This window comes from Centropristis striata, chromosome 17, assembly GCF_030273125.1.
Source record: "Centropristis striata isolate RG_2023a ecotype Rhode Island chromosome 17, C.striata_1.0, whole genome shotgun sequence".
NCBI classification, from domain to species: domain Eukaryota; kingdom Metazoa; phylum Chordata; class Actinopteri; order Perciformes; family Serranidae; genus Centropristis; species Centropristis striata.
Window position 1 is genome coordinate 234690 of NC_081533.1, and position 20327 is coordinate 255016.

Here is a 20327-nt window from a genome sequence, read left to right on the forward strand (position 1 = left end):
CTACTTGCATTGATCACATATATGTGGTTTGTTCTGCCTCCATATTTGTCCCTATAGGTTGTAGTGACCATAACCTTGTAGCTATCGTAAGGAAAACAAAAGTTCCCAAGCCTGGTGTTAAAAAAATGAAGTTAAAAAAAAAAAGATCTTTTCTTTAATATCTTAACGTTTTCACATACATACCATACATTGAACTCAAAAGTAGGTGACTAAAATGGCATTACAAAAGTTACACCCGTTGCCAATAGCAGTATGCAAAACAGACATTAAAAATAACAACAGTAAAAGAAGGAACAAGAACAGGGGGGTACGAATAGATTAATACAGGCTATGTTAGTGTTGTTGCTACAATCATTTAACAAAGTGTTTCAAATACAAGACAGGTTGTTTCCTCTTTGCATGTAATTGTCTTAAACTGAAGGTCAACCGTTCCATACATTGAATGTTGGTAACTATGTTTGACCAGTCCTTGACAGTGGGAGGTTCCTTCCGAAGCCAATGCCTTGTTATGGCCTTTTTGCTTGCTGCCATGAAAACTTTCAAAAGATATCTGTCCGTCTTAGATATTTCCAAGTCCACGTTCCCCAAGTAAAAGGACAAACAGGAGAATTCAATGTCGTAACCAAGGACTTCCCTGGCAGTATTACGAACCCCATCCCAAAAAAATTTAAGGGCAGGGCAACCCCAGAATATATGTGTGTGGTCTGCCGAAGAGTGGCCACACTCTCTCCAGCACATAGGGTGTAATCCAGTCCGTTTGGACTTTTGTTTTGGTGTTATGAAAAATCTAACACAATTTTTCCAAGAAAAATCCCTCCACTGTTGTGAGGCTGTGGTGGTAATTTGTGTGTTGATAATATTAGTCCAAGTCTCAGAAGAGATATAAAGACAAAATGGGAAACAGAACTAGGGATTATTATAATGCGTTGTGTGGCCACGTAGCTCGACTATGTACCTGTATAGTTCACCAATAATTTTCTTAGATAATTTTGAGTTATAGGCCCTGAGAAACATCTGAGTAATACCTGATACACTGCTTGGCATAGATCCTTTGACATTCTTATCAAAATAATGTCTGAGTTGCAAATACCTATAAAAATCATGCCGGCCAAGGTCATATCTTTCTGACATAGTTTTAAAGTCTATAAATTCCTGATTGTCAACCATCCGACAAATCGCTGTAATTCCTTTACTCACCCATTGGCTGAAGCTGCTGTCATTTACAGCTGGTTTAAAGTTCGAATCATAAACTGGCCATATTAATATTTGAATTTCTTTTGGGATTTTGAGTTTTCTCACTAGACCAGTCCAGATTTCCATTGAGAACCTGACCCACTGACTCTGGATATCATGTTTTGTAGCAGATGAGTATCCTAGTAAACTCTGAGGAGGCCTATCTAAGAGTGACAGCTCAATAACCTTCCATTTTGCAAAATATTGCTGGTTACACCACAGTATCAGTGGTCTTATCTGTGATGCAAGATAGTAGTCATTGAGGCTCGGTAGGCTCATCCCCCCGCAACTCTTTGGCAGCTGTAAGGTTGTGTATCTTATTCTAGGGGCCTTGCCACTCCAAATAAATCGGGATATTGACTTATCCCATTCGCTAAATTGGTTATCAGGGATTGGAATAGGTAAAGACTGAAATAAGTATAGTAATCTAGGCAAAATATTAGTTTTTATTGTCCTTATTCTGTTACCAAAATCAAGGGGTAGAGAGGTCCATCTATTCAAATCCTCTTTTATCTTTGAGGTAATATGTTGATAGTTGTCAGCGTATAGTTGGGGTATGTCTTTAGTTAGTGTCACACCTAAGTATTTAATAGACATAGCGTCCCAGTTAAACTTGTATTCATTTTTAAGGTCCGGTGTTGGAATAAAGTTAAACACTAAAGCTTGCGTTTTCAATATTAAGGGTGTAGCCTGACATGGCACCATACATCTGCAGCAAGTCCATTAGTCTGGGAACCCCAGACTCTGGGTTTTTTAGGCTGATCAAAAGGTCATCTGCAAAAAGGCATATTTTGTTCTCTGTACCCCTTATTGTGATACCTTCTAGTTCTAAGTCCTGCCTTATTGCTTGAGCAAGCGGCTCGATGAATAGATTGAAGAGCCCTGGGCAGGCCGGACAGCCCTGGCGGCAACCTCTATATAAGTGTATGGTTTTAGATTGATGAGACTTCCATTTACTTTTATTCTGGCCAGAGGAGATGTGTACAACCCTTAATACTTTTGATGAACATCTTGTGAAAACCAAATCTCTCCATAACATTGTAAAGAAACTCCCACCCCACTGAATCAAATGCTTTTTGCGCATCCAAGCTGAGTAGGATAGCACTGAGTTTTTCTCTTTTTATGTATTCAATTATGTGGAGAGTCCTCCTTATGCAGTCCTGGGTCTGCCTGCCCTGAATAAACCCACACTGGTCTTCATCTATCAATAAGGGCATCATCTCCTCCATTCTTTTGGTTAAAATAGCTGCATATATTTTATAATCCTGATTCAAAACACTAATGGGTCTATATGACCTACAGTCTTGTGGACTGTGTTCCATTGCCCTATATATATATATATATATATAGGGCAATGGAACAGTGGAACTCACTCCCTTATCATATTACTCAATTAAACAGCCTGCTAGCTGCTGCGTCTGAGTTGGACGAGTTGCTGGAGACGATGCACCTGTACTGAGAAAAAAAGCTGCAGCATGTTGCCAATGACAGAATGAGATGGAGAGATCTGACTGCAGCCTTGTTATGTTTAAAGGAGATAAAGAGGAGTAAAGTTAGTAAGGTAGAGGAAAACGTTGAGCTGTAGCCATGAATCCAAATGTCTGCTGCTGACTGTTAGCTAGCTTTAACTTGAACCGTTATCGTTCTCATCAGTCGAGTGTGAACTAACTGTTAATGTTCACATTAATACTAGCGAGCTCAACGTTACCTCACTGACTTGGGTTGAATTCTGTTACAGCTGCATCTGTCGTGAAGTCAGAGGATGGTTCACGTCCTGGATGTGTGTGTGTGTGTGTGTGTGTGTGTGTGTGTGTTCATGTGTTTAAGGAGCTTTTATAAGAACTGTGTGTGTGTGTGTGTGTGTGTTGCACAAATCATGCAGTCGGTTTCACTGTATTGTAATGTTAGACGGTTTCTTTTTTTCAAATATCTGCACAAAATGAGTTTTCATCCTCCCTGATACTAGGATGTGAGTCCACTAAAGCTCTGCTAGCAGCCGGGTTTACAATACTCTGACAGAAACTCTTGGCTTACCTGGACAGGTGAGATCCAGGATAAACAAAGACAAATATGAAGATATAACATATATAGATTATAAACCACTGACTGTCACTGTGACAGAGGAAGGAACTCACTGGAAACATTTATCTCATTCATGATGTCATAGATGATGTCACTGACAGGCTTACCTGAACAGACGAGACCCAGGATAGACCGAGAGGAAAATGATGATGCACAGTCCCTCAGAGCAGATCCAGAATGGACACAGTCAGGTCTGATCCCCCACATATATCTGTATGAGGACTCATCTCTCTGTTCTACAGAAACAGCAGAACCACAGTCTAACTCTCTGCAGGCAGCTGCTGCTGTCTTCAGGGTCCAGCCAGAGTTATAGTAATATTTAATATCCACTGGTCTCCATTCTCCTTCACGTTTCAGCTCCAGTGTTCCTGCACAGCGACTCTTTCGTCCCACCAACCTGACAGACTCTGAACACAAACAAGAGAGTCATCAGTAAAATAAGTGACTTTAATTTGAATTAAACAGCTACAGCTGGCTGCTTATTCTGCTTTAATGATTCAATATTTCTCTGTTCTCTATTTTATATTTCTCTTCTCTACCTGTTGAGTTGAGTTTTCCTTCAGCCTGGAGTCCTGACAACAAAATCAGAAGATAAACATCAGAATAAAGCAGCATGATTGGAGCTGTGGACAGAATGAACTCTCTCAGGTTGTTTTGTCAAGGTAATACAAGTTATAATAATGATAATAATAATCATAATAATAATCATAATAATTATTATGATTATTATTACCACCACAGTTTAAAATGTTTGAACAGCAACAGTTAAAGAAGTAAGGGAACTAGTTGTCAAACAGAAATCTGCTAGTGAAAAAAGAGAAAAAAGAAACCTCCAGAAAGTGACTGTTAATTCACTCTTGTCTTAGAACTTCCACGTTACTGTGGAACCTCTCAAAAACATTCATATATGTCAGCTGTCAGCAGCCTGTTGTCAGACATATTTACATATTAACATTTACATATTTACAGACATATTTACATTTGTTGCTAGGCAGCAGCCTCTAGTGGTCATAGTAATAATGACCACGCTATGAAGGAATTCACAGAAACGTTTATATGTTTTTTTAGATGTTATTAATAACTGCAGAAAAATCTTCATGAAATATGTTGATATGATTTTTGAATTTTGAGACAGAAATGAAAGAATGCTTATAACAGAAGAAGAACATGTACTTGGTCATTAAAGCTGAATCAGGTCATTAAAGCTGAATCAGATTAAAACTTAAAATTGAATCTTGATCTCTTGTAACCACATTTGTTTTTTTAACATCGTAATATATAATTATGTTCTGATTAAAAACCTATTCCCTGTTTAAAAATGTCTCAAACTCACTGTAAATGCTAACATCCAGTTTAATTAAATATGATAAGTGAACCAAACTCAGTTTTCTTCAACTTGTTATGAACACTACTTTTAAATAAGTAAGTAGTAATTTGGAGTTACAAAATATGCTTTACTTAATGTATCCATGTTAAGTGAAATGATAAAAAACATGTATTGTTCCCAGAGGCCTTTGGGCATTCTTTCAGACATGCACAGATTTGTCTCATCTACTTTGTGCTTTCCGAACGGTCAACGAGAGCTCTCTCAACACCTTCAACTGCTTGTGTTTGCACATTGATTTGGTGAGTAAGTATTTAACTCTTTGGTTCACCGTTGCGTGGTCTTGTTGTAGTGTAGTACGGTGTACTTGCCAGGGAGGAGTAAATAAAGTAAATAAAATCAAATTCAAATATCACCGCTAGCAAGCATGCTATTTGACCGTGGCAGTAACTTCACCATTTTTGGTACAAATGTAGAGTCCAGTTTATGGTAGACTTCTCTGTTTTTGGTGAATTTTGGCGTGAAGACACTTGTCTACAAAGAGAAGTGAGACGTTAAAAATGCTTTTTCATTGAGCGCTTGGAATAAAAGTGGAGGGGGAGCTGCTGTAAGTTCACAGTGGGCTCGGATACATCCATCCAGATCATGCAGTGAGTGTGTAACGTTATGTGTGTAATCATTCAATATTTGTGTGTAACGTTATGTGTGTAATCATTCAATATTTGTATTTGTTTCATGGTTTGGGGAAACAGACTGTTACAGGCTCAGCCTCTTACTGTAACTTTATTATGTGGGAGGGGCTAGGGTTTACGTGGCTATGTCAGCAGGGCATTCTGGGAAGGTGTGTGTATTGTTTATCCGGGTTCTACCAGGCTGACATGTGCGACCGACTCCGCAGCCAGTATTGTATTGTATTTCTCTTCTCCGAGGTGTGCTGATTAATAAAAGTGCAGTTCTTCCGACGTGGTCCCGATCATTTTTATGTTACCTGAACGAGCTAAACAGAGAGCTCTCCAAGGGGGGTCCACCTACTACGGTTTGAGGGTCTGCCAGCTCGAGTTTGGTACCAAGACATACATTCAATTCACTACAGTTGGATTATGATTAAAAAACAACTCCATTATTAAATGGATCAAGTGCATTAATACCGATTTTTGAATGTTTATAATAAATCATTGTACATTGTAGTTTGTAACTGTTAAAAATATTTATTCATCAAGCACTGAAAAAATAATTAATTGTACATTTCAATTTGACTGTTGAAAAATAATCATTTACATACATTTAAAAATACTTTATTGCACATTTTAGTACTTGACTTTCAAAACAATTAATTATAGATTTTAATTTGTGATTAAAATAATAATTGTGCATTTTAATTTGCGACTTCTTAGAAAAATATTGAACTTTTTTTAGCTTTTAATGCTGAAATGATCATGTATTTTCAGGTCTACCAGAGCAGTGACATCTAATGCAGTGGACTTGTCAGTCCTGCACATTTTCTGCAAAAAAAAAACAACTAATCTACTGGTGAGATTAGCAGACAACGGCCTTGACGATGGGCTGTTGTTTGGGGAAGCCAGATAAGATGGAATTTGGACTGTGGGTGAAAGTGGCAGCGATTTCTGCTACTCATCCTGTCAATGGTGATAATGTCCCTGCTGTTTGAAGTTAATGTGCATTTGCCATTATGCTTCGTTTTACTTTGCTTCTCAAAGTATAGGCACCCAACAAGCTACATAACTCCAAATGAATAAGTCAGAATGGTTTTCTGAAAGAGAGATTTGTTCTTATGATATTCTTTTTGTAATTCTTTTAGGAACATAGTTTTTTTTATATAAGCCATGTTTGTTGAGAGGCTGTTTCTTTACTTTTCTTATCTAAAACTGGAACATGTTCCCAGGTCAGATGTTCAGTTCAATTTGAGCTAATGTTTTATTAAAACAATGTAGTGCAGATTCTAAACTGACTTGTTTTGCTCAGGAGTTGTCTTTTTCTCTCTTACATAATTGGGCAAATTGTTTATTGACTATTTATTTAGTTTATCGACTGTTGTTGGAAGGCACACCTGGATTGAATAGTTTGATTAATAAATTTAAGACATAAAGGAGGTTTGATCTCAGAAGGTAGTAAAGCTGGGCAAACACAATCCATAACAGAGAGTAAAGTATGTTTGTCGTCAAACTACTGATTGTTCACTTCATATCGAGCATTAACAAAACACTCTTCAGCCCGTCAAGAGCCAATGTTTCTGGTAAATGCATTGTTGTGCATTTAAAAATAAATAGTCTACAGAGTTCATCCATGGAGTGTTTTCCATTCATTATGTTTCTGGGGGTCATTACTGTTAGATAATGTGCTTTTAATGAAATTAGCATGTGCTGTTGGAATTTCTAGTGTAGAATTATTTTAGTTCAAGAAAATTAAGTTGACATGAATATGAGTGATGAGCAACTGAAGCTTACAATTAATAATTTGCTGTAATCTAATTCATTCAAGTTCATTTGAGTACTGCAAACTCAATATAAACAAGTTACTATAATCCAATTATTTAAGATAATATGATTACTGCTTACTCAATATAAACAAGTTACTATAATCCAATTATGTAGGTTAATTTGAGTACTGCACACTCACAATAATTAAGTTAATCAAATCTAATGTATCTAAGTTAACATAAATTACTTTTTTAAGTAAAGTCAACTTATTATATTTTACAGTGCTGTTACTTCAAACAATACATCAAACTGACAGGAACGTGAATAAAATGCCTGCTGGTTTGTTTTGTTGACCTCAGTGATGAAGACATTGTATTTCCTGTGGGTGCTTCACAATAAAAGCCTCTTGTGTTTGTCCAGCTGAGGTGTTTTTTAATGTGAAGCAGCAGCAGGAAACGTGTGTGTTAGCATCAGCTGTAACTTAATGCAGCTCTGTTGGGCTGCAGGAGAGTGAACAGGGAACAGTGAGGATTTCTTTCTCTACCTTCTCTCTGTTTCATACCAACCCTGTTTAAATGTTGTCTGTAATCTGGTTCATGATGACCCTGACGGAGGCAACAAGTGGAAACACGTTGGTGTAAATAATGAAATAACCAGAAGAAGAGAATCAAAGCTTGATGTTGGTGTGTGTGTGAGCAGTTTGTTCTCTGATGTAAAGATTCACTACAGATCATTAGAATAATAACACATCATGTTAAAGAGTGGTCCTACCTGAGCTCCACAGCAGCAGCAGCAGCAGCAGCACCAGGTGATCCATGTTCATGTAGATGTCTCTCTGCTCTGACTGCCTCACTGCTGTCCTCACTGTATATCTGCGTACAGAGGGAGGAGGAGCTTCACTCCGTCACATCCTGCCTCTCTGTCCCTCCTATCAGCTCCACCTCTTCAGGTCCTTCTGCTGCTGTGTCCTATCTGTCCACCAGGTGTCTTCAGGGCTCAGTTATACGGACGGAGTCTTCTGTCCGTATCTGTATCTTGTTCTGGTGACGTCACACTGAGCTAGAGTCTGTGTAGAAGTGACACAGAGGGGAGTTGTGGTATTGACTTCTCGCCCAAACACTGACGTGAAAAGAAGCTGCTGGCAGATGACAGATAACAGGACTGTGGTTTGTGTTAGCATGACAACCAGGGCTGAGACGCTCCTATCAGATTAAAGCTGTCACTGTCAGCTTGTAGCGATGCTGTCATACTTCCAGGAACGCCCCGGACTCAAGCACGCCCTCTGTTCAGCAAATCACAAAAATGCCGGTATGGGGAATTCAAGATGGCGGCCCGCAGCTACTGAGGAGGAAGAGGTCTAGCTCGTCCAGTGTCTGCTCCGTTAGCCTGTCAATCCCTGGCAGCGGGTTTTCAGTCCGTGTTGTATTTTGTAGTGTTCGCTTCTCACCATTGGATTAATCCTCTTGCTCCAAAACTCCTGGCTTCAACCCGATGGTCCTTCTCTGACGTCTGCCGGCAACCGGGAGGTAAAGCCGCGGTAAAAGCTGGTTTATTTGACGCTGGAGGCAGCACTTAGTTTGGGTTTTGGTTGACCAACTTTTATTTAAAAAAACTGACTATTTTGTTTATTTATTGGGTACCTGAAGAGGACTATTTTTGGTTGAAAGAAAGAGACTATTTTTGGTGTTTTGGCTGTGTGAATTATGGGTTGTATTTGGGGGCACTGAATTGTATAATACACTGTGTTGAATTGCATATTCTTGTGTGTGTGTGTGTTTTGTGTTTAATGGGTCGCCTTTGGAAAAGGTTGCTTAATTTCTGGTTGTTAGTAGGGTCCATGCATGGGTAGGCATGGGTCCTGTGTAAGTTTGACGAATCAAAAATACAAAAGAAAATTGTCAGATTAGCTCTGACTGGCACCCCGGCACTGTCAAACCGCTACAAGCTGATCATTTCCTGTCTTCACCTCATCAGATATCCAACTAACCATCATATTAATTACTGACAAAAATATGTTTTTACAATTGTTATTCAAGCAATTAACTACATGTGTTTGCTTTTATTTTGAAGGCGGGTCTAGCACATTCCTACCATAATGTTAATAAACATGACATTACATGTCATTTAGCAGACGCTTTTGTCCAAAGCGACTTACATAAGTGTAATAAAACAGTGTTTACTTACTTATTGTAAGTTGCAATAATGCTTAGTAAACACTATTTTTTTACACTTAGTATGTTTCATTTAAGGCATCATATTTTGGCAGACTTCTTGTAAATTATGTGGTGGACTCTGTTAACACATCCATATGCTCTTATTTTGAAAGCTTTTCTTTTATTTTGAAGGCGGGTCTAACACGTTCCTACCATAACGCTTAGTAACAACGATAGTTAACTACAGTGGCAACATTCTCCCAATAGGCAGCATCCTTGTTCTATATGTTGGCACTCACTCAAATATATCTAGATATCATTGATTTCTATTGTTGATATTGATCACTTATCAAATTGTTTTTTGTTCCAGCTTCTAAAATGTAAACATCTGCACATTTAGTGTTTAAAATGATTGTAAACTCAATAGCTTTCAGGATGTTTACTGTGATGTTTCTTTCTTTCTTTATGAGATGTTGGAGAGGGAAGAACTGGCTGGTGAACCCTGAAATATCTGCTTTATGGGTTAAAATAATAGTTCCTCCTCTGGTGGAACAAAAAGACATTTAGCAAGGTGTCCTGACATTTACCTGCTCACTCTCAGGCTTTGTGTCCGTCACAGTGGACAGGAATAGGTCATTACATTTGTTTTTAAGGGTTTTTCTGCAGCTCTTCCTGATGACGTAACTGGGAAAAAACTGCACATTTTCTGTTGTTTTATTCTGCGTTCAAATAACTTTCAAACATTTCCTGTTCTATGTTGTACTGGGTTTGATCAATGCAGTGCAAGTTTTGTGCTCTGATGAATATTAAGAAATAAAGAACTGAAATAGTTGGATCAAACAACATGTGGAAATTATATAAATGGTTATAAAATACATATTTAGGTGATTCAACATAAAGAAAACATTGGTGTAACAAACCTTTAATCATTTGTTAGTATTTTATATTTAAGTGTAATCACCCTTCAACTGTTTAGTGTTGATGGTGTAATAAACCTTTAAACTGATAGAACTGATGGTGTAATAAACCTTTAAACTGATAGAACTGATGGTGTAATAAACCTTTAAACTGATAGAACTGATGGTGTAATAAACCTTTAAACTGATAGAACTCATGATGTAATAAACCTTTAAACTGATAGAACTGATGGTGTAATAAACCTTTAAACTGCTGTAATAAACCTTTAAACTGATAGAACTGATGGTGTAATAAACCTTTAAACTGATAGAACTGATGGTGTAATAAACCTTTAAACTGGTAGAACTGATGGTGTAATAAACCTTTAAACTGTTAGAACTGATGGTGTAATAAACCTTTAAACTGGTAGAACTGATGGTGTAATAAACCTTTAAACTGATAGAACTGATGGTGTAATAAACCTTTAAAGACTAACAGCTTCATCAGAATCAGGCTGATTTCTGGAGGGAAATTCTTTAGTTAGAAACTTCCTGCTTTGTCAATAATTAAATCTTAGTATTTTAATTTGGGTGGAGTAAAATTTTAAATTGTAAATTATAAAACAAGTGTAACTTATTTCAAAAAGTGTTGCTTGGGTGATTTAGTTGCAGTTCTGCAGCCGTCCAGTAGGGGCGCTGTGGTGAGATACAAGAGGTCAGAACTGCAGGTCTGAACCTCCTGCAGTTCTACATCCATGTACTAGGGCAGGGGGTCAAACTGGCGGCCCGCGGGCCAATTGTGGCCCTTGTGAAGATATTTTGTGGCCCCCACCTTGATATGAAGGTTTAATGTGAGTTTTATATGAATGGCACCTGACCATGTTGTGTGTGGAAGGTCCCTTTAATTACTTTTATTGGTAATTTTGTGTCTTTTTTTAATAATTTTGTGTCTTTTTAAAATCATTTTGTGTCTTTTTAGTAATTCTGTGTCTTCTTTTGTGGTGATTTTGTGTTTTTTTGTAATTTTGTGCCTTTTTTTGTAATTTTGTGTCTTTTTAAAATAATCTCTGTGTTTCTTTTGAAATGTTGCGTATATTTTGGGTCATTTTGTGTCTTTTTTGGGTAATTTTGTGTCTTTTTAAAAAAATTTTTTTGTCTTTTTTGTCATTTTGTTTCTTTTTTAAGTATTTTAGTTTTTTTCTGTCATTTTGTGTCTTTTTTTAATAATTTTGTGTCTTTTTTTAGGAATTTTGTGTCTTTTTTTAAATAATTTGTGTCTTTTTTAAGTAATTTAGGGTTTTTTTCTCTCATTTTGTGTATTTTTTTAGTAACTTTGTGTCTTCTTTTGGTCATTTTCTGTCTTTTTTTAGTAACATTGTGTCAGTCTTTAGTAACTTTGTGTCTGTTTTTAGTAACTTTGTGTCTGTTTTTAGTAACTTTGTGTCTGTTTTTAGTAACTGTGTGTCTGTTTTAGTAACTTTGTGTCTGTTTTTAGTAACTTTGTGTCTGTCTTTAGTAACTTTGTGTCTGTTTTTAGTAACTTTGTGTCTTTTTTTAGTAACTGTGTGTCTGTTTTTAGTAACTTTGTGTCTGTCTTTAGTAACTTTGTGTCTGTTTTAGTAACTTTGTGTCTGTCTTTAGTAACTTTGTGTCTGTTTTAGTAACTTTGTGTTTTTTTTAGTAACTTTGTGTCTGTTTTTAGTAACTGTGTATCTGTTTTTAGTAACTTTATGTCTGTTTTTAGTAACTGTGTGTCTGTTTTTAGTAACTGTGTGTCTGTTTTTAGTAACTTTGTGTCTGTCTGTCTTTAGTAACTTTGTGTCTGTTTTTAGTAACTTTGTGTCTGTTTTTAGTAACTTTGTGTCTGTTTTTAGTAACTGTGTGTCTGTTTTAGTAACTTTGTGTCTGTTTTTAGTAACTTTGTGTCTGTCTTTAGTAACTTTGTGTCTGTTTTTAGTAACTTTGTGTCTGTTTTTAGTAACTGTGTCTGTTTTAGTAACGTTGTGTCTGTTTTTAGGAACTGTGTCTGTTTTAGTAACATTGTGTCTGTTTTAGTAACTTTGTGTCTGTTTTTAGTAACTTTGTGTCTGTCTTTAGTAACTTTGTGTCAGTTTTTAGTAACTTTGTGTCTGTTTTTAGTAACTTTGTGTCTGTTTTTAGTAACTGTGTGTCTGTTTTTAGTAACTTTGTGTCTGTTTTTAGTAACTTTGTGTCCGTCTTTAGTAACTTTGTGTCTGTCTTTAGTAACTTTGTGTCTGTTTTAGTAACTTTGTGTCTTTTTTTAGTAACTTTGTGTCTGTTTTTAGTTAGTAACTTTGTGTCTGTTTTTAGTAACTGTGTATCTGTTTTTAGTAACTTTGTGTCTGTTTTTAGTAACTGTGTGTCTGTTTTTAGTAACTTTGTGTCTTTTTTTAGTAACTGTGTGTCTGTTTTTAGTAACTTTGTGTCTGTCTTTAGTAACTTTGTGTCCGTCTTTAGTAACTTTGTGTCTGTCTTTAGTAACTTTGTGTCTGTTTTTAGTAACTTTGTGTCTGTCTTTAGTAACGTTGTGTCTGTTTTTAGTAACTTTGTGTCTTTTTTTAGTAACTTTGTGTCTGTTTTTAGTAACTGTGTATCTGTTTTTAGTAACTTTGTGTCTGTTTTTAGTAACTGTGTGTCTGTTTTTAGTAACTTTGTGTCTTTTTTTAGTAACTGTGTGTCTGTTTTTAGTAACTTTGTGTCTGTCTTTAGTAACTTTGTGTCCGTCTTTAGTAACTTTGTGTCTGTCTTTAGTAACTTTGTGTCTGTTTTTAGTAACTTTGTGTCTGTCTTTAGTAACTTTGTGTCTGTTTTTAGTAACTTTGTGTCTGTTTTTAGTAACTGTGTGTCTGTTTTAGTAACTTTGGGTCTGTTTTTAGTAACTTTGTGTCTGTCTTTAGTAACTTTGTGTCTGTTTTTAGTAACTTTGTGTCTGTTTTTAGTAACTGTGTCTGTTTTAGTAACTTTGTGTCTGTTTTTAGTAACTTTGTGTCTGTTTTTAGTAACTTTGTGTCTGTCTTTAGTAACTTTGTGTCTGTTTTTAGGAACTGTGTCTGTTTTAGTAACATTGTGTCTGTTTTTAGTAACTGTGTGTCTGTTTTTAGTAACTTTGTGTCTTTTTTTAGTAACTTTGTGTCTGTTTTTAGTAACTGTGTATCTGTTTTTAGTAACTTTGTGTCTTTTTTTAGTAACTTTGTGTCTGTTTTTAGTAACTTTGTGTCTGTCTTTAGTAACTTTGTGTCTGTTTTTAGTAACTTTGTGTCTGTTTTTAGTAACTGTGTGTCTGTTTTAGTAACTTTGTGTCTGTTTTTAGTAACTGTGTATCTGTTTTTAGTAACTTTGTGTCTGTTTTTAGTAACTGTGTGTCTGTTTTTAGTAACTTTGTGTCTGTTTTTAGTAACTTTGTGTCTGTTTTTAGTAACTGTGTGTCTGTTTTTAGTAACTTTGTGTCTGTTTTTAGTAACTTTGTGTCTGTTTTTAGTAACTTTGTGTCTGTTTTTAGTAACTGTGTGTCTGTTTTAGTAACTTTGTGTCTGTTTTTAGTAACTGTGTATCTGTTTTTAGTAACTTTGTGTCTGTTTTTAGTAACTTTGTGTCTGTTTTTAGTAACTTTGTGTCTGTTTTTAGTAACTGTGTGTCTGTTTTAGTAACTTTGTGTCTGTTTTTAGTAACTGTGTGTCTGTTTTAGTAACTTTGTGTCTGTTTTTAGTAACTGTGTGTCTGTTTTAGTAACTTTGTGTCTGTTTTTAGTAACTTTGTGTCTGTTTTTAGTAACTGTGTGTCTGTTTTTAGTAACTTTGTGTCTGTCTTTATTAACTTTGTGTGTGTTTTTAGTAACTTTGTGTCTGTTTTTAGTAACTGTGTGTCTGTCTTTAGTAACTTTGTGTCTGTTTTAGTAACTTTGTGTCTTTTTTTAGTAACTTTGTGTCTGTTTTTAGTAACTTTGTGTCTGTTTTTAGTAACTGTGTATCTGTTTTTAGTAACTTTGTGTCTGTTTTTAGTAACTGTGTGTCTGTTTTTAGTAACTTTGTGTCTGTTTTTAGTAACTTTGTGTCTGTCTTTAGTAACTTTGTGTCTGTTTTTAGTAACTTTGTGTCTGTTTTTAGTAACTGTGTGTCTGTTTTAGTAACTTTGTGTCTGTTTTTAGTAACTTTGTGTCTGTTTTTAGTAACTTTGTGTCTGTTTTTAGTAACTGTGTGTCTGTTTTAGTAACTTTGTGTCTGTTTTTAGTAACTTTGTGTCTGTTTTTAGTAACTTTGTGTCTGTTTTTAGTAACTGTGTGTCTGTTTTTAGTAACTGTGTGTCTGTTTTTAGTAACTGTGTGTCTTCTTTTGGTCATTGTGATAGTGGCTCCAGCGGCCCCCAGGTAATTAGAGTTTGAGGCCCCTGCAGTGACTGACCAGAGGTCCAGATCTGCAGTCTCCGGCTCTGCAGACACAAACTGTTGATGCTTCACAGAGAGAAATAACAGAGTGAATTCTGCCCCCTTGTGGTTTAGTTTGTATTTGCAGAGTTCAGTTGATTGTCTGTTGTTCATTTATGCTAAATTGGTGGTTTTAAATCATTTCTTCCAGGTGAAAGCAGATTTTTTTTCATTTTTTGTCAGCCTAGTTGGGACACATATTTTTAGATTCATATATTTATTTTTGATCTTTTACAGAGACCTTATTTTTTTCCAAGTCAACCTGAAGGACTCAGTGTGTCCGTCTGACTGAAGCCTCAGTCGCTTATTTTATTGATTTTAACTCCTATTTTCTTCTTTTTCATTCCAGGTGGGACGATTGATTTCAATGTACTTCCCATCATGCACTTCACTCCAAACGGGAACATTGTTGGTGCTTATTTTATCTTTCTTCCTTCTTCTTTACTCTTCTTCTGTTTATCCTTCAAATGGGAGACACACACACACACAGACACAGAAACACACACAGACACACACAAACACACACACACACACACACACACACACAGACACAGACACACACACACACACACACACAGACACAGACACACACACACACACACACACACAAAGACACACACACACAGACACACACACAGAGTCATTTTGTGTCTTTTTTGGTCATTTTGTGTCTTTTTTAGTAATTTTGCGTCGTTTTTAGTAATTTTGTCTTTTTTGGTCATTTTGTGTCTTTTTTAGTCATGTTGTGTCTTTTTTTTAGTAATTTTGCGTCTTTTTTTAGTCATTTTGTGTCTCTTTTGGTCATTTTGTGTGTTTTTTTAGTCATTTTGTATCTTTTTAAGACATAAAAAGACACAAATTGACTAAAAAAGAAACAAATGAATGGGACAAAATGACCAAAAAAAACACAGAAGAAGACACAAAATGGCTAAAAAAGACACAAAATGACCAAAATCGTTTCGCTAAACACACAAGACACAAATAACTTACAGTTATTATTCGGTCATAAAGGTGAGGTTGTGCATTTAAACATGTTTTAAGTGGTGAATACAAGCAGCATGAAAAGGATTCAGACATGGAGGAAACAGACCAAAAAGACTCCGTAGAGTTAAAGAAGGAAGGCCGTTGTTCAGTGTGGTCTCCAGTCGTTCAGTTGTCATAGAAAACTCTGCTGAAACCATCATGTGGTGTGAACTTTACTAAATCTGTAAAGACTGTGAAGCTGTGTAGAAGGTTTCCAACTGCCTGAACAATAAATAAGGAGCCGTCATTGGCCGGCCCTTCCTGGCCTTCTCACAGCTTTTAGCCCCTTTTTCTCTCACTCAAACTCAAACCTGAATTGAGTTAGATGCATATTTTTGAGTGACATGAATACATGGAAAACAAATGATGATCAGCAATTCACTTTATTACAAAATAACAACTAGGCCCTGTTCTTCAAAGACGTAGTGGAGTTTGCTGATCACAATGTGATTTACTCCTTTTGTTGGCGTTAAACGCAGCATGTCTGCAGTTGGATGGCCATTTTGGAAGATTTTGGCACTCCATAATTCCAAATTGGTTCAGTAAAAAGGCCTGAAATCCATGTCATGAACACATGAGGACCTGGTCTTTGAGGATTTAGTGGAGTTTGCTGATAACAATGTGATTTACTTATTTTATTGGCGCAGCATGAATACAGCTGAATGGCTGCTCTGGAGTCATGCGGCTGACAAACATTCTCCCGTAAAGTTCAATGTAACTGGGCAGTAACATGTAAAGTGCAGCTGGCGTGACTGGAGCATGTTGTCTCAGGTGAGTCAGTCCACCATGAGCTACAGAAACACAGCGCTGGTACACCTGAAGTGGCTTTATAGATGTCATCATTCTCTGTGACACCCAGGTGTTTCCTCGTCAACATTCCTCCCGCTAGTTTTGCATCCTTTTCTGTTTTTTTCTGGGAGAGTCACATTATATCACTCGTCTTATTGCTGCTCGAAGGTGTGCCGTCCTGTAACAGTAGTCCGTTGGCATTTCAGATCAGATCTAGATTTAATCCTATCCGACCAGGATAATCCTATCTGATCACTTTAGAAATACCGGCCCCAGAGGTCAGGCAGCGAGGGGCAACTGGCTCTCTATCGCCTTCAATCACACTTTGTTTTAACTGAGCTGAGTTTGGCGAGCGAGAGCCAGTCAGCTGACATGAACCGGCATCAGAAACTAGTGGTGACCCCGATGATGGAGGATGAGGAGGAGGATGAAGAGAGAGACAAAGAGTGGAAACACAGAGTGAGTTAGAGCTTCACAACGCTGTCCTCCTTCCACCGGAGATGCTAACCAGATTAGCATCCCGTCCTGAAAACAGCAGCAATCAGCCCGGTCCCCTCTTCTCCACAGGGCGAGAGTGTATGTGTGTGTGAGTGTGTGTGTGTGTGTGTGTGTGTGTTCTTGTAGGTCCTACATAGTGAGGACCGTAACACGTTTTTATCTAACAAAGTGAGGACATTTCGGCCGGTCCTCACGCCTTTAAAGGGTTTTTTGAGAGTTCAGACTCTGTTTAAGGGTTAAAGGTGACATCAGGTTCATGTAAAGGTAACCATGGTTACCTCAGGGTCAGGGGCGCGGGGACAAGGTTATTATAGTTATAGAAAATGAAACGAAATAATGACTAACTAGTATTGAAAAAACGTTTTGTTAACTGAAATAAAAATAAAAATGAGTTTTAAAACTGAAACCCGTATTTTGTGGTTCCAAAACTAACTGAAACTAACTAAAATTATAGTGAAAATGTCCTTCGTTTTCATCTTTGTCAACTTTTTTCATACATAATGAAGATGGATCAGACAAAGGAAATAAAGGAAACATTTACTGTGACCTCTTTTAATCTCCCACCCAACAAAACTAAAACTAGCAAACTCACTCTGAACCAAACTATTATAACTATTATTATATAATGTGTGTGTGTGTGTGTGTGTGTGTGTGTGTGTGTAAAGAGAGGAAGAAATAAAGAAAAAGAGAGAAACCTGACTGAATCAAAGACAAAATAGGAAGATTAAAGTCCACCAACATTTATTAGAGGCAAAAAAATCTTAAAAGCTAAGTTATAAGATAATAATAATAATAATAATAATAATAATAATAATATTTATAATAATAATAATAATTATTATTATAATTATAATTATTATTATTATAAAAGAAATAAGCATAAATAACAATTAACAATTTTTAACAAAAATAAAGATAAAAAATATTTTCAATTGAAACAAGAACATAAAAGTATTAAAACATTAAATAAGAATACAAATATATAATATTAACAATTTACACAAGAAGAAATATGAAATTATGTACAATTTAATTTTATGTAAACAAGAATAAATATATAAAAAGTATAAAATATGAATATTGCACAGTGGAATGATTATAAACCTTATTGAAGCCTGTGAGACAAGCTGCAGGGGAAACAATTACCACAAAACTCACAAAATGTGAGTTTTTGTTTTTTCTATCATGGTCATCATACAACCACGACACTAATTAGTAGTAATAGACAGTGTTTATATAAAAACACTGTCTTTTGATTAATGTGTGCCAATGCTGGTCACATTGCAGGAATCCCCCTGATGGCTGCAGTATAAATATTGGACACTAGATGGAGACAAATGACTTAAATTTGTGTTTGTTTCACCCAAACACATTCACACAGAGACTCCAAGTCAGATCCACTGTTAGGAGACATTTAAAGCAAACCACTAAGAAATACTGAAATGTATTTCATCACTCTAATCAGTGAAACATCACTCATTTCTGAGGGGAAAGCATTGTTTCAGGATGGATGCATGATATCAGGAGAAATAAAAACAAACACCAGATTCATTTTGTTTTGACACTAAACTTAATTTACTAAATCCTGAAGTCACAGTGTTTCACACTAACTACAGCCACAGTGTCAGGTGAGGCTCAGTGAATGGGAATGAAACATTAAAACATGACTTAAGATTAGTAAAGAAAGTCACAATCAATAACCTAAATGTGAGTGATTTGGGTAAAGACATAGTTCAGAGAAACACACACTTGTTGCTTAAGCAAACAAAAAAAATTCAGATTAACAACAACATTTCTACCACTGTTGGTCCAAACTTACACGACCTCATATTACTGTGTTTACTGGCTCGGGACAAATAATCCAGGCAGGATTATATGGACAAGTACTGAACAAATACGTTTCTGTAATGGTTAATGCAGCAGTATGTAGAAGCTCTGTAACCCAAATGATATTAATAATGCTGAAATATAATTATTATTAGCTTTTTTCTCTGGCTCTGAACGGAGGCAGTGTCTCCTCTCGTCTCTCTAGTCTACTCTCTGATACTTTGAGAGACTCTCTGCACTGCTCTCCAAAACAAGTCATGGATTTGATCAACTGGTCTCTCATTGACTCCATCTCCTGGAGGAGAATCCTGGTTCAGGGAGTCCTCCTGTCCTGCTGGGACGTTAGCAGCTGCTACATGATGGACGGTGGGAGAGGTGGAGAGTCGTGTACCTGGTGGCTCTCTCCGTGGAGGACGTAGAAGATCTCTATCTATTCAGAACCTTGATTACAGGTCTACTGCTGACTGGATCAGGCTTTGCCTTGGCTTATTGAGATATACAGTAAACAGTGACAGCTGTCCAAAGCCCCATCAGGCTGCTGAGATGATTGAAGCGATGAGTGTCGTGGAATTAATTTGAAGATGTATTCAAATTTCTGACATATAGCAGTTTAAATATGCATCAAACATGTTTTGACAAACACATAGAAATCTGACCAACAGTCACAGTCTCTTTACAGGAAACTTCTGCTTGATTAAGATCAGAGCAGCTCTGATTCAAGAAATCCCAAGTGTGTTCTTATATCAAAAGTAGAACATAACAGGAAACAACAGGACATTAAAACCTTAGTTACCCAGAAACGTTGACGCACGAACCTGCCAGATAAAAGAGACACCAAGAGTTGTCTCAATCAGAGTTGTTCTGACTTTTGGATTTGTCTATCATCTGTTTTTGATACTTGCTAAATAAATCCCACACAAGGCTGCTATTCGAATCTACCTGGTCGTCAGTTGTTTTTCTTTAAAGATTTTCTACAACATGAGCAGAGCTGTCGGTACTCCGACTGTGGTCACTAACCACACTATGGATAAAATCATGGAGAAACTGACGGACTTGCAAAGGCAACTGGAGCCCAAAATTCCGATCTTATCTGGTTCTGGCCCTCAACAGATCTGGCCTCAAGGCCGTTACTGGAAAAACAAATTGGAAGAACTCTGCAGCGAAACGCTCTCACCCTCCTCAACCCTCCTCCACCTCCTACAGACACCTGCTGACTGTCTGCTGCTGTCTGGGGCCTGACCAAGGCTGTCTCCATGGCAACTGCTGTGTTACCGCTTTGACACTCCGGCGAACTGAGACACTGACTGATTGGGTTGCTGGGTGAGGCGACTCTCCAGGCTCACACACACAAACTCCTACACACATTCAGATATGCACATTTGGATTAATTCAGGGGTCCCTTGAGCTCAATATGTATGACTGAAAGAGGACACTCGTGGGTATGCATAGATACTAATTTTCAGACATTCCCACTATTTTTTGCCTAATGTATGTGAATATTTCTCCATCCTAGGGTGCCTAAATTATGGACTGGAAAGCTGAGACTGTTGTGGATTTAATGAGCCCAATTTCATTAAAGTGTTGTGATTTTAGTCCAAAACATATGAAAGAAAATTAGGATCT

At 36.7% G+C, this 20327-nt stretch overlaps 1 protein-coding gene across 1 annotated transcript in view; it reads right to left on the reverse strand.

Moving 5' to 3' along the window:
* The window catches only part of LOC131990107 (scavenger receptor cysteine-rich type 1 protein M130-like), a 40471-nt gene extending 32577 nt beyond the window's left edge, over positions 1 to 7894 (reverse strand). The window contains exons 1-3 of the mRNA XM_059355510.1: positions 7849 to 7894; positions 3855 to 3887; positions 3423 to 3722 (exon numbers count right to left, since the gene is read on the reverse strand). Coding sequence (XP_059211493.1) covers positions 3423 to 3722; positions 3855 to 3887; positions 7849 to 7894 — 379 coding nt within the window. The remainder of the gene's footprint in view (positions 1 to 3422; positions 3723 to 3854; positions 3888 to 7848) is intronic.
* Between the last annotated feature and the right edge of the window lie 12433 nt (positions 7895 to 20327).